General features: G+C 39.7%; 1 protein-coding gene across 1 annotated transcript; it reads right to left on the reverse strand.

Moving 5' to 3' along the window:
* Positions 1–1211: 1211 nt before the first annotated feature.
* LOC311060085 (integrin alpha-M-like) lies at positions 1212–14939 on the reverse strand (the record flags this gene model as incomplete). The annotated part of the gene is made up of 27 exons (XM_084078209.1): positions 1212–1316; positions 1788–1898; positions 1985–2098; positions 3159–3269; positions 3358–3438; positions 3574–3672; positions 3800–3866; positions 3999–4091; positions 4178–4257; positions 4408–4506; positions 4636–4777; positions 6136–6209; positions 6535–6660; positions 6771–6928; positions 7041–7180; positions 8095–8228; positions 8358–8570; positions 8660–8812; positions 8905–9044; positions 9729–9858; positions 10150–10223; positions 10324–10471; positions 12831–12981; positions 13091–13236; positions 13826–13953; positions 14331–14445; positions 14889–14939. The coding sequence occupies 27 exons, from the start codon at positions 14937–14939 to the stop codon at positions 1212–1214; spliced, it is 3183 nt and encodes a 1060-aa protein (XP_083934335.1).
* Between the last annotated feature and the right edge of the window lie 304 nt (positions 14940–15243).

Consider the following 15243-nt stretch of genomic DNA (forward strand, 5'->3'; position numbering starts at 1 on the left):
GTGGGAGGCCAGTGGTCTAGTTGGCTGACCTCTTTGGACTCTACTTTGATTGAAGTTAACCACTTAAGCCCTATTTCAATTATAGCGAAAATAGCCGATCTAAGCTCACTGCGCGTCACACCGTGATTTTCGCCTATAATGACTTGCCAAAATACTTACACCAGGTTATAACATTAACACAATTGAAAAGAAAATGAACGTGTTCATGTTTCACTGTTCCTTACATTTGTTTTTCTTTAAACATAAAAAATAATGACTATACAGTAGGAGCATTCTAATAAGTTTGAGGCATATTGATTAATTCAAAAACATTAATCTAAAACAAAACTTGCCCACAATTCAGTCAGATAACTCACAAATAGATTGAGACCAATAATAGCTTGAGAACATTTTATTTATAAAATGTATACAAGTGTGAATATTATATTTGATCTTGGCGTTCAGACTATGCTAATACATTACTACATTTGCTCAGCACATTAGCAGATCCTACTGGTGGTACTGGAGTGGTGGTGGGACCAAACAAAGCATATACAACATCAGTGGCAGCACTGACAGCGAGAGGAAGTACAATGAAGCTTGAGTAGACTGCTTGACACGTCACATACAGTACTGTACATCGCCCACACAGTGCTGTACATGCGTATAAATCTCTCAAGTGTATCTGCATGAACTAGCTTGCAGGCTACACATCATTCATTAAAATATAATAACACCAGATCCACAGTGCAGAAAAATGCCCAAGCCAACAGAGTATTAAGAAATGTACAGATGACACATTGTTTTATAACAGTATGCACTGGTCAAAAGTGTTTTCTGGTAGCCTTCACTCCATTATTCAGTCTAAAAGCCCTCTCAGTACAGCTGTTTTCTGAGATGGGGGCGTGGCCAAAGTGGCTCTCTTTGGCGATTGGTTCATACTGGATTATCCCAATTGGGCCGGGCCGCCGGTTAGATTTTCAACCGAGAAAACCCCGTCTTTCTACAGCGTCACCAGATGCATGCACCCTGAATGCGAGGCTAGCGATTCAGGGTCTGGAGCCAGGCTAATTGTCTGGTGTACTAAAGTGGAAATGTCATACAATATTAATATACAACTTCTCTGCAATGTAATGATGAGCAATGGTAAAACAAACCAATAAACAGAATGTAATGATCCAATGTATTACAATATAAAGTACAGTCTATTCTGTACATTGATGAGTCCCCGATCACTGTTGTTTCGCTGGTGGTTGAGCTCCACCGTCTACTGGACCTTGTCCTTCTCCACCCTGATCATCAATCATCTGCTTGTACTGACTCTTGAAAAACCCAGCCTGAGAGGATACAGATACACCAACATATTCATGAGGAGAAAAACTAGTATAAATACAGCCATGCAGCTCTAACGCTCTATAATAATATAGTGGCAAAAAACAACTACTGTACAATATAAAATACACGTGAGAGGCTACGTTTTGAACATTCATAACACAATTAGTCCGTCTGGGCTATTGGACCATGACCACGACTACGGATGCCATAGCATGCGGGGAGCTCAGCCGCCATTACCCGTGGCTAAAGGCCAGTCCACACCAATGCAACTCCTGGCAACAAAACAGTTTTAGAGACCGTTGCAGTGGTCTGGACTGACCAGCTGCGGACCGGTGCCATTTGGAAGTAGTTGCAAGGAGTTGCTTTGTTGTGGACAGGCTTAATAGTAGAATAGTTGTAGTAATAGTAGGATAGTAGGACAGTCACAATAACTTGAAGTGAATGTGCAGTATACACAGTATACTACCTATTACCTTATATAAGCCAGCAGTGATCAAAGCCAAAAGAACAAGTCCTCCCACGGTTCCACCAATGATCGCATTGGTGAGGTCTGTCTCAGTGTACACCTCTACCGTGGCCACAATCTGAGGAGTGGTCACAAGAACAATTACATTTAATTCACATTCAAAGTCTTCTAAATGACAAAGAGCGAAATTAACATATAGCTTACCTTTCGAACTGGGGGATTGTTTTTAGACTCTGCTGAAAAGAAGATGTATTGGTTTCTGTCATAGTCCAAAGTGGCTGTGCTGATCAAACTAAATTTGGCTGACTGGAGACCAATCTGTGGGTCAGAAACAAAGAGGGAAGGGAGTCTTTGTTAGAGACAGTCAATAAATATAAAATTCTATACATCTTTACTGTATCTACAGACATAATAGAATTGCAAAAATATTCTTATGACAAAGACTTTGATCCTCGCAGTCCTTTATTGATTGGTTGCTTGTAATACTGATGGTGACAAAGGAATTCTTGGTTGCATTTATGCATGTATGCCTTTTAACAAGTGTCACTACGGAGAGATAAATCCCTAAAATGTATTGATTAGTGATGCACAAACTGTCTGTGACATCACCCAATTCAAAAATTCACCCACACGGTTGTGGGTGGGTGAATTTTTCCAACATAGGGTAAATTATTAAAATTTGTATTATTAAACCCACTTCCACAAGGACCCAAATTGTAATCTGAGGAACATATATTATTTATGATAAGGTCAAGGATATGAAATACTTTCTATGCACAAAGTGTCTGCATGTGTGTCCCCGCATATCTCAAGAACCGTCTGACGGAGTGATGTGCCAAGTGGGAAGTCATTTTGATCGGCACTTGTCCAAAAAGTCTCCATACAGTATGTGGAGTACCCTCATGTCATCAATATGTACTGGCCTGATAATGGGTACAATGGGTGTTGCATTACCGGAGGGGAATGCGTTCCCAACTGGCATCGGCCTAGTCATTTTAATGATGAACGTTAAAAAGAAAGGAGTACGGCCCGAACGGCTGGCGTAGAGGTCTGGGCACCTAGGCTCAATGTAGCCTGACAGCGTGTCACGGGTTCGGGTCCCGATCCCGACGGCCTTTGCTGCGTGTCACTACCCATCTCTCTCTCCTGCACATTAGTGCGTAGTCCTGCACATTGTCTTCCCTTACAGAATACATTCTGTATCACTTCATTAAAGCAGGTTTTAACTTCATCAGGCAACATATAGTTGATGAATGTCAGTTGACTGATAGTGTAACATTAATTATTGAGGTAGTTTTAACACTACTGATCGTTTACTTTACCTCTACAGTGTATTGAGATCATTGTTACGTATTGAATCTTAGACATTGGTATTTACCTGCTCGATCCATCCTGAGCTCAGGTTAGCAGAGATGTGGTAAATGTCCCGCTGATTTCTTGCCATGAACACGTTGCATCTGAACACTGCACACCTGGCAACAGAGCAGTCCTATGGGCAATTAAAAGATAGATTAAACCAAAGTCATTAATGTTTGACAAAATAATTTTGTGCAATTTATTGATGGCAATACATTTACCACTGTAAGATCTTGCTTGATGTTATCTACAAAATCTGAGAGACTAGGTTCCTCATCATTGTGTCTGTCGCAGCCTAGAATCTGAACGTTGGAAAATATATAATTAGAGTCACATCCTTATAGGCACTCATTGAAATGAATCTGTCATGAGAAATACACAGCAGTTTGTGTGCTTGATTTCCAACATACATTGAAGTATATATGCATGTGAGTTACCTTTATGCTGCCAGGATTCACCCAGATGTCTTTATCACCAAGCCTCACGGGCACCTTGATGACCACAGTAACATTAAAGGCTCTCACGGTATTTTCAACCTGGGAGAATATAGAACATGAAAGAAAGAAGGATGCGGTATTATTTGATGTCATTTGATGTCACAGCAGTAAACCTAAAAGCTGAATTGAATTGATAAACATATAAGATTTGCATAACATGTTTTACCGTAATTGATTGCAGAAATGGTGTTTGTAGATCATTTCTTCCAAATGTTACATTGGTGTAGAGTGAACTGAATGGAAATAATAGAATAGTTTTTTTCAATATAAAACCTTAACAAGGTTTAATCTGATAACCAGTCAAAAAAAAAAAAAAAGTTTAACATACATATAGTGACAGGGTGAATAACAATGACAATGCAAACCTGGGATTGGAAATGAAAAGAAAAATGCTGTACTTCACGTCAATCTCCTTCTGTTGATAAAGTTCACTTTCTTGGGAATGCTCAGCATTACCACTGAAACAGAAGGAAAATTATTGCTAGTTATGTAATAATATAAAACACACACAATCAGTGCAAGGTTTTCCACCAGACAACAGTACCTTGTGGCATTTGCAGTGATCAGCATCTTTCTGTCAAGTTTACTGTTGGTATCAATCCCATAGGAGACAGTGAAAACAGCCTAGAACGGAATGAGAGAAATCAGAGAGAGTGCTTTTAACGTATTGCATCTACCAAAAGAGTAGACCATATATTTTGAAAGTTATTTTTATCTGATTATCCTTGCAGGGGTGTGTGAACATAAGATAGGTTAGAAATCTAAAAGTTGAACCTTGGCATTGCTTTTGAAAATAGGCTTGTCAATGGTGCAGTCACTCTTCCCCCGTGATAAACCATTCTCAGCGTCTGAAGAGTTACATTCCACTCTTCCCTTGGTAAAGACAGAAAACCACAAAGCATGTTAACCACACATCTTCTTTGACGTATGAGAAGAACTTATTAAGGTTGAACTTGGGGTTTGTTACGTTGAATTGACGTTACCTTTGCCATACTGCCTTACCTGCTGTATGGTGGGTTTCCTGTATGAGAGCCCAGGAGGGTATGTGAGGGTGACACGACTGTTGTACGAGTCCTCCTCTCTGTTCTCAACTGACACCATTACGTTTAACAGTTCATCTATGCCCACTTTAACTTCTGCAGAGCTGATTATGATTATGCAAAAACAGAAAAGGAAAAAAGTTTAAGTTTCTTCTTGAGAGTATGTTGAATCATTAGGGGAAAGGAAAAGATCCTGTTTGCCATTCACATTGGTGTCATGAAACTCAAAATAGGGTTCGTAACACCCTCTGCTGGTCAACCCAAGAACTACATTTTACTAATACATTGCTTAACAAACTGCATCTAATCAGGGTGTCTGGTTGTTATTTCAATGTATAAAATGAAAATCTTACACATATTCTATAGAATAAATCACATTTCAATCTAAAAGATCTTACGAAACCCCTCCTTCTACCTCCAAATACATCAGTTTGGCTGACTTGGTGGTAGTAGCTGTCCCCCGACAGCTATATATTATGTTTTATTGTTGATTGTGTATTTGTGCCTTTGAGCTGTGTCTTGTTGTTTATGTCTGTGGTTCTTGTACAGTATTTTAGCTACCTCCCGATCTGTAGAGCACTTTGGCCAAGGAGAGTTGTTTTTAAAAAGTGCTTTAAATGCAGTTAACTTGATTTGACAAACAAGCAAGCCCACAATTTGTTTTGCATTCAAGATTAATGGCCACAACTCCAGGCAGTAGATATTGACGGATTTCCGCGCGACGTCATCACAGAGCAGAATGCGCAATCTGCGCATGCTCGGGGGAAACGAACCGGAAGCGCCGTTCACTCTGTTGTTGTGTTCGGGAGTTAGATAGCCATAATTCTGCTATTATAGGCATAATAGGCATAATGCTGCTATTATATACAAACAGATCCAACTTCCGACAAATCATCTTTATTGAGTAAACAAGGTATTACAAACTGCATAATTTAATCTACTTTCATTAAACCCGGTGAAGATCATTTCTTTTATGAATGGACATTTGACCAGAGCTGCTGCGGGTAATGGCGCCCTCTATAGGCTTACCCCTCCTCTGCGCGGTCATATCCTCTCATGTTTACTAACAGGAAACCCGTCTATAAATGACCTTGTTTGACTTTTGGTTGTGATTTCTAGATTCTGAGATCAACTGAAATATCAGTTGCATTCGCAATTCGCAAACACTGAATTAATTGCAACCAGGCAGCAATAGTAACCTGTTCAAAATAATTACTATGTATCTGTGTGTTGTACATTTAAGTCAGTCATCTATGCTACTGAAGTGCCTGTAAATGTACAAAGGAAATTACTGTAGCAATAAAGAAATCAATTGCATAGTATTCCTGTGCTCATAAACTGGCACTCAAGCAGGTATCATTCCATATGTAGTCTAACGTTTTGTATGATGGGAACCGCAACTGGTTCATCAACAATGTAACCACACACTTACAGTATAGGACATGTGTACATTATATCTCACCTGGTAAAGTTGAAATCAACTTTGAGGTTGTCAGTACAGCTGTCATCAGTGCCACAGTTGATTTCAAACCCTAACTGTGGTACAAGGCAGGCGGTCCACCGTGTTAATCACATGTAGTAACAATGAGATGATGGTCTTACAAGCTGTGTGAACCAGTTTGGTTAAGATGTGGTTCGATTCCTGAGCCCGGCAGCAGATTTGCTGCATGTCACTCCCCAACTCTCTCCCCATTTCCTGTCTCTCTACTACTGTCCTATACCAAATAAAGGCAAAATATCAAGCTCTCAAGGCAATGGTAGTCTGTCTATAATCTCTAAATAGAATTAATTTACAGAAATATTTTACCCATGAAATGACTGACAGACAGACAGACTTAGGAATCATTTAAAGGTAACTTACATGATGATTGGTGGTTGTCTGAGCTTGCTGTTTAAGGCTGGGACTGAGGTTGGTGCTAGATGGAACGCCTTCAAAGGTGAATCTAAGTTCATTAGACAGTTCATTCAGAGCATCCTCTGGACAAGCCTGCAATGACATTATATCATATCAAATCATGAAAAGATTCACAGTCAAAATATTCATAAATGTGATTTCTCTAAATCTAATATATGATCATATTTAGTTTACCAACCTACCTTTATGTTGAATTCATGTGAAAAGCAGTGTGTCTTTGCCATGTCAAGGGTAAAAGAGTTGAACAGCTCTCGTTGTTTTGGTGTCTCGATGTAAGCACGGTTCTTTGGGATCTTGCGGGTTGAATCCAACGTCAACGTATAATTTATCTGCGCTTGAGCTGGAACAGTTTAGACTTCCATTAAAAAGTTACTCTTTACATACTGTAAATGTATTGTAAAGTTTAAAATGGCTCTATGGTGTGTATACTGTGTATTTAGACTGCATCGAACCTGTCTCCACAGTAGAGTGGTTAGTCATAGTGAAGCAGACTTTAGCTGTGTTGTTCAAGGGAGAGTTGCACGAGGTGTTGGTGGGGATCTGGTCTGGGCTGAATGTCACCTGTGCTTCCACCATTACTATTGGCTTAGATCTGGAAATGAGAGAGCAATACAGTTAGAGTAAGATGTATCTACAGTATATACATAGAGTTGAAGGAAAAAAAACTTCCGCTCTAATTTTCTTAAAAAGGGAAAGGGAAATACTACAGCATTCACGTCATCCAACAGGAATACAGTATGACAAAAACATTTCTTAAACTTTTATTTCTTGATGGGGAACGACGCGACACAACACCTGCAGAAAGCTGGACACAATCCAGCTCTTGTTGCGGGCGGGCTCCTCCTAACTAGTCGCTCGCCTCCCATTGAAGATGAATTACTAGGCTCATCAATCACTCCCGGTCTGAAAAACCCTTTTTAATTGCATTACAAACAAAATACGAGACTGGCTTCGAGACGTGGTGGGGGCCCCATGTGGTGCCCGGCCCCCCACCACTAAATAGGTACATAATATCATCAAACAGGGTTTTGATATTCCATACTGTTTGCCTGTATAATCGGCTTTAAAAATTGTATCAGGAATGCTGCATCCAATCAACCCCTAATAGGAGTCGCATGTTGAGGGTCCTCTATAGAGTGCACCTCCAAAAGCAAACGCAGCAATAAAGCATACAGTGCTACAAATGCAAAACATTGTACCGTATGCATAGAAATGCTGACATGCAACCCAGCCTAGCGGATATGTGCTCTGCGGAGCACCCTTTTCTAATTATAGTTAGAGTCTGGTATAGCATGTTCTGATGGCACTTGATTGATGTTTTCCTTTTAGGTCAGGCTACAATTACAGCAAACAACGAAGTTGGTTGAAAGGCCTTTTTTAGTGCCTAGTATGTCAACATTTTTGGAAATGGGAGATTTTTTTTAATTGGATCATGTATCATGTTTGATGTCTTACAAAATAACAGAATAACACCAGGGATAGAATTACACCATTCTTTATAATTACCTGAGTAGGAGGACAACACCCTTTGAACCCACTGCCAAGTCAGGCAGGCTGTCTCCACTGAGGTCAAAAGAAGACTGGCTAATAGACAGACCAAAGAACCGCAGTTCAGGCTGGACATCGGAGCCAGGAATTCTCTAGATGAGGAAAAAAGGAAAGACAATATTTTAAGAGATACAGTTATAATACCTGGGTCATACCTGTCCAGCAAACGAACGTTGCATGAATCCATGGAAACTGGATTAACCTCTGACTCACACACGCACCTGTGAGTGCATGGGATTGATTGTTTTTCTTCCATCACCATGGAAAATATAGATGCTTCCTTGACCATCATTCTCTAGTGGTGCTCCCACAGCCAAATCATTGAAGCCATCACTGTTGAGATCAGGCAGTGGAGCAAGAGAGGAACCAAACCTTCCTCTTTGTCCTGCAACACCTTTCAACACTGTTGGACTATCGAATAGACAATCAGCTCTCTGGTGGGAATACAAAAAACAGGAATGAGAATTTGAATACCTGAGGTAAAATGTATGCATTTGATGACAGAAAGCTAAACATTCTTTACCCCGCGAGTAAGGCTACAGACGTAAACTCTGCCCTCTCGATCTTTCTCCGTGAATGAAGGAGCAGATATGAGGATTATGTCAGTGTATCCCATTCGATCACGATCCACATCCATGGTACAAACCTCTGCCCCAAAATATGCCCCAATCTGAAACTGAGCAAGCCAGAAATCATCATTCAAAGCAGGAATAATGATGATAATCTCTATTTTCCTTCATGTTCTGTGAATAATATTTGAACACAAACCTGTGGATTTGTCGAGGGGTCAATCTTTTGGGGGGTTTTGCTGGAGGAGAACACCATTACCATCCCCATGTGTTTATATCTTGGAGCACCTATAATGGTGAAAATGCCACTTTTTCGTATGGCAATTGCCATGGAGTAACCTAGGAGTAAACATTAACTTATGTTATGAAATATTACAGTGTAGCTGCTACACACTCGACTCACTCTCCCCGGTCCCCATTCTCTAACAAAATGCATACATACACACACACCCACATAAGTCAGATGGTCTCTCCACGTTCAACCTCACTCATCACCCTTCATTCCCATTCGCCAACAACACACACACGCCCTCATTCCCACAGTTCAGTTAGGCGGTCTTTTTAAGCAGTCCACTATTCACTGTTCATTCTACATGCTCAGCTTGTCGCAGCTCGTTGTGTCAGCGTTCAAACTCCCCGGCCTCCTCCCTGCGTGGCATTTAGTTTTCATATGTTAATGGATGATTCTGTGGATTGTATTGCGATATGTGGTATCTTAGCTTATGCAATTGAAAGTTCAATGTTATGTTCATGTAATGACTGTATTTTAGGCTCTGCTTTGGGGGGTTTGTGATCTCAGATATTCTGTGTCATGCTTGCACAGATAATCTGTAGTATCACAGGAGTAGAGTCACACCGCCAAACTGAATGAAATAGCATTGCAATAAATTATTATTCCTGACAAAAGTGTCTAACTGAAAAGTCTTTAATTACGGTACTTATAATATACAGACATTTTGATACTTGGTGGTCGCTGCATACAGTACAGTAATATAATATGAAGCTAATTTTGTATTTTCTCACCAAGATAACTGTCAGGATCCATATCTGTAAGCTCCTTGAAGTTTCCCCTCTGGCCTCCTGTTGATATTTCCTGGTAGCTACCCCTCCACAGGAAGGCACCAACAGCTGCCATCTGGAATCTGCCATCTCCCTAGTATAGATACAGTAAACTGACGTTTTTATGGATAATGTTTGACCATATTTTGTAGTATATACTGTACTGTGCTTCCCACTGTCACACGCAGTAACAGCTTTGTCTGTCTCTCTCTCTCTCTCTCTCTCTCTCTCTCTCTCTCTCTCTCTCTCTCTCTCTCTCTCTCTCTCTCTCTCTCTCTCACACACACACCTTAAAGATGTTTTTGTCAACAACAAAAACACAAGGAATGTTAAATCCATTTAACTGCATATATTTCTGAGACTATATTGCAGTGTTTTTGATTACCTCAGGTACATAAGCAGCACTGAATCCCTCTTGAGCCATTTCCAGTTTCAGTGAACCACCACTTGTCTGAGATCCTGTAAAGACAAAATAAATCAACAAGTCTACTTAATTAGTCATCTAAAAAGTGATGATTGTCCTGCTGAGATAGATTTTATGTGGACTTTGGAACTATACCTTCAATTGAAAAGATACTGTTCTTCAAAGCAACCTTGATTCCATCAAGAGCTTGAAAGTTGGAAACTTGAAACTTGTGCTTCAATGGATCGGTAGCAATGGTGTCCAACTCTGCTATTGCTGAAGCTGTAGTAAAAGCACTTCCAACCTTAGGATATCAAGATACAGAGTTGTGTTTACAATGTTGGGAATGACATTGTTAGTCTATAAATGATAATCTATTTGTTTATAATCCTAGGCTCATCTCGACATTGACAATACTTATTGTAGATTTAAAACTGAGAATATTTTGAAACTAAATAGTCATGGAAATGAAATAGTAAATGGTAGTAATATAGCGCTAAAGCGCTTTACATAAATTGTGCATTACATTAACCCATTCACACACACATTCATACACCGATGGCAGAGGAAACCATGCAAGGCACCAACCTGCTCATCTGGAGCAATTAGGGGTTCAGCGTCTTGGGGGGAGCCCCCCAGCCCGGGATCGAACTGGGAACCTTGCAGTTTCCAGTTCACTCTACCCGGCCACTCTACCCCTGAGCCACTGCTGCCCCCTTGAGCCACTGCCGCCCCCGGAAATTAACCCTCAAGGTCAAGGTGTCTTTATTGTTACATCTTGTGTACAAGTACATGAGAGTAATTGTTTTGTTCTGGCTCCTCATAGCAAAGAGAGAACATTTTTTTTGTTTGTTTGTTGGACCTAACTAACAGTACTTCTTCTAGCATTCTAGTATTAAGAAAATGAGAAGTAACAATTTGTTCCTAGCACTTGACTAGGTACTTGACGGGGCTGTGTGCAGGTCCTTACTCATAGTATATGAACATCATTTTTCTATATGTATATGTAAAAGCTCTATAAGAGTGCTTCTCAAACATGTTCATGTCCAGGAGCCCCAAATGTATACGTATTAGGCTGCAGACCCAAACTTTAAAACATTTTGTGCCAAGGATGCCACAAGAGAAGGTTTGTTGTTAGATCAGATTTAGTATTTTAGTATAGAATTCTACAACTGTCTTTACTATAGGTGGGGAGAGAAAAACATAATGCTCTGAATAGTCATTCTTATACCTTTTCTAATTTGACTACCTTCTATCCGGTCAAATTACAATGAAATGAACGACTTTCAATCTGGCATCCAGTTTGGGCATGTCATAGGCAAACCCTTTTTCAAAAATAGTGAATATTTTTCTTTTTCTTGGCCTGATCATTGATAAACCTGATTGAGGGAAGTAGCTGTTTTGCAATCTACTGCTAGTGGCTCTGTGGCTACGAAACCATTTGCCACACTTCTTCAGTTGCCTGAGAAAATGAAGCCGTTGCTGTGCCTTCTTCACCACATGTTGTTCTCCTCCACCTCTCTACTAGGCTCAAAGATCACTGACATTACTCTCATTTTCAGCAACTTGTATTTTTAGAAATAATGGGTAGCAATTTGTATTGAGTGTGTCCAGACCCTAGATACTGTATAGAAATCATGGATAGGTCGTAAGTGTCCTACAGTACTTCCATGTTCACAGCCACCTACTTTGCTGTGGAACGTGATGATGTACATTAATTGCTATGGATACCATAACCAACACATATTAATATCAAGCAAAAGCATCATATTCGTATTGAGCGAAATTGCCACATTAGTATTGAGCAAACACATTACACCTTGTGGATTGAATACTACCTCTTCCTCTGACACGGAAGCACAGTATTGCTATCATATGCTAGGCTATGGTCATTCTCTCTACACCAATGTCTGTGTACTGTACATGTTGAGTTTTTTTGCACTCCCATTACATTTTCTACTCTCTACTTTATTGGTTATTACTACTTAGTACCATTGTGCTACTGTATAACCATTACTGCGTACTTATATTATACCTCGTTTTAAATATAATGTATTGGTTATATAATTAAGTTGGACATTGTTAGCATAACATTGGAAATGTTCTGGTAGAGTCTGCCACACTAATATATGTCTTACAGCACATACTTGTTGAGCATGTGACAAATAAAACCTCTTGAATGGAAAAGTGTTTGTAGATACTAATGTCTATCCGAGCTCAATTTTCTTTTGCTACAGTTTGTTAAGGCCCTCTGTCTCTGCTAAGAGCAGGGCCGGACTGGGACCAAAACTCAGCCCTGGCATTTTGGTCCGAACCGGCCCGCCACCCCCCGGGCCGTTTGAGGGGGGGGAGCGTTTCACTGTTTCAGCCTAGCCCTGCACAGAACTCTGCAGCCGCACTGAGGCCCATGCTGGAAAGCATCCCAGCCCAAACATTAACGTAACTAATAATTGGGCCGCACGACCCGGAAATGACCGTAATAATCCTAAAACAGGAGCAAAAATATTTAATATATTTAAAAGAAAAAAGAAAATGGCCAGTCCGCCCCTGGCTAAGAGCTGCATCAATGGCCAGTACTCTCTGTGGTATTAGCTATAGTTTGTTTTACTGTATATTTCATGTACGGTTTAAAATTCAAATGATGAGTTAATCTAACAACTTACCCCAATGGCAAATCGAACAATGCCTCTGCTTTCAGCTTGGGCAGCAGCATTAGATAAGTCTTGTTTGTCATCAGACACTCCATCAGTAATGACTATCAGGAACTTGTTCACTTTTGGTCTGGATCCTCTATCTCTTGAAAAAACACGTTGGCTGTCAGAATAGAAAAAAAAAAGAAGACATTTATTGGAAAACAATTAAAATGAAAAACTCATAAAATGTTTGACATTGACATTTGTGGTATGTTGTGAAAGGCACTTACACAACATGTCGAATTGCTGTAGCTGTATACGTCCGTCCTCTTTGTTGTATAATATCATCAATTTGAGTTTCCCAAGATCCTGAGGTGTCAAAATCATCAAAATGATAGTGGATGGTGGGGTCTTCGGAGTACTGGGCAACTGCGAACTGCAAACACAGAAACACATTGAACTCATATACAGTGTGCTACAATTACAGTCAAGCAGTTGAATTGATTGAGAGAATCAAACTGGAAAAAAGTCTGTATGTATATTCAGTTCTATGAATGTCACCAATCATTAATCATATCAGTTACATCTGCTCCGACGAGATGATAAACTGGTAAAAAAAAAAAAAAAAGGTGAAAGTTGCAATCAAGATCAAAATTACGGTCATGCTGTATTTCAGGAATGAAGAGAAGTAGAAAGATGAAGTGTGATTAAGTTAATTAGTTTCATGTATGTATTCCTTTGCTGTATGTGACATCATCACCCTTCGGTCTGTTACTAAAATAAATTGAGAACAGGGGTTGTCATGACACTTGGAGGGAATGATCAGTAGGTCACAATTGAGGTCATAGTCAAAATCATATAATTGGTTATAGCACTGGAATGGAGAGGTAGAGAATAAGTAGAGTAAAGCTACCCTCAACAGTGGAAGAAAGCGATGGAAATCTTTATCCAATCAGCATGCATTGAAAATATGGCCCAATTTAGAACAAAGCTGACCAATACCTGGCCAATTATGCGAGTCCCACCTTTGTAGATCTTCCCACTAGTGAGCGAATCATTCCTTTCACAAAAGTCTTCATTGTGTGGAACTGGTCATCGGAAACACTGCCTGAGCCATCCAGTAAGAATGCAATATCTGAGGCCTCAGGACACTCTGTTAAAAGATGTGTGAGAAGAAAAGATTAAGGGCATGCTAGTCTTTTGTTAGTTTTATTCTACCGTTCCTCTGCAACTTTTACACAATCTTGATACAATTTTCACAAAGGCAGGTGAACAGATCATTTTAAATGTCGGATATTAAAATAATGTGGATAAAACTGAACTTTGTTATAATTTGGCATTCTAATAAACAATAATGATGTTTTATAGCTGTTGGAAAAGGGTATTTGAACAGCTAAAGGCAGGGAGGGAGGGAGAGAGCCTATTTCAAACAACTCAGACAATGTTGGGTATCGAAAGCTGTCTGCTGATTACCTTGTTGTGAGGCGGCGCGTTGTCAGGACAATGCTCTATTAAAAACAATATATTTACCTTCAGGAGATAATGGGACATACATTCCCAACTGGTCATCTGCAGTTATCTCTAAGCATGCACCATTGTATGTGGTGATAGTTGTGCACTCTCTTGGAATGGTTGGGCCACATGCCTGAAATGGGAGAAATAATATATGAACTCAAAGTGTTTTGTGGAGAAATTACATTTTCATAACATCGATGCTTAGGAATAATTGCAAATTAAAAAGTTAACTAATACAGTATATATTGTGAATAAATATTGTAAAAATAATCAAATATAATTTTCATGAATAATTTATGTTACAGTTTTGAAACACAAATAAGACTCTAACTGTCTTTTAGTTAATAAAACATCAACTGATGCACACACTTGGACACATCATCAGTGTTGTTTCCTGGAGTCACTGGGTGTTTCGGATCTTGCAACAGACTCCCTCCTCCGGGCGACCCGACCGAGGCTGATCAGACCCCGGCCTGTGTCCAAGTGGCATGCTACTACCCCCACTGTCTCTTGGGGGTAGTTGGGGAGACATTTACATATACTGCATAACATAACTGCAGTTAATTAACTCACCATTGTCTTTCCGGTCATAGGGTCATTTGTCATTGTCAAGCCAAGGGACATGTTGACAGCTGGCACTGTATTAAACATAACACAAGGACGATGGAAATTATATTGTGTTAGATAGATGGATGGATAGATGGATATTCTTTATTAGTCCTTGCGTAAATTCGTTCCACAAGTGGTTTAAACAACCACGTTAATAATAAATAATAATATCTGAAAAAATAAACAGGTTTAAACGAAAGCCACAATTAATACTCATTCTCTGTTACATCAGTTACATTCAGTATTTACTGTATCTTATGAGTGAACGCTATAACTCAAAATCATCATAACAAATCATGTTACTTTTTTAAACTGTCTG

The sequence above is a fragment of the Gymnoscopelus microlampas genome (genome assembly GCF_963454915.1).
Source record: "Gymnoscopelus microlampas genome assembly, chromosome: 14".
Classification (NCBI taxonomy): Eukaryota; Metazoa; Chordata; class Actinopteri; order Myctophiformes; family Myctophidae; genus Gymnoscopelus; species Gymnoscopelus microlampas.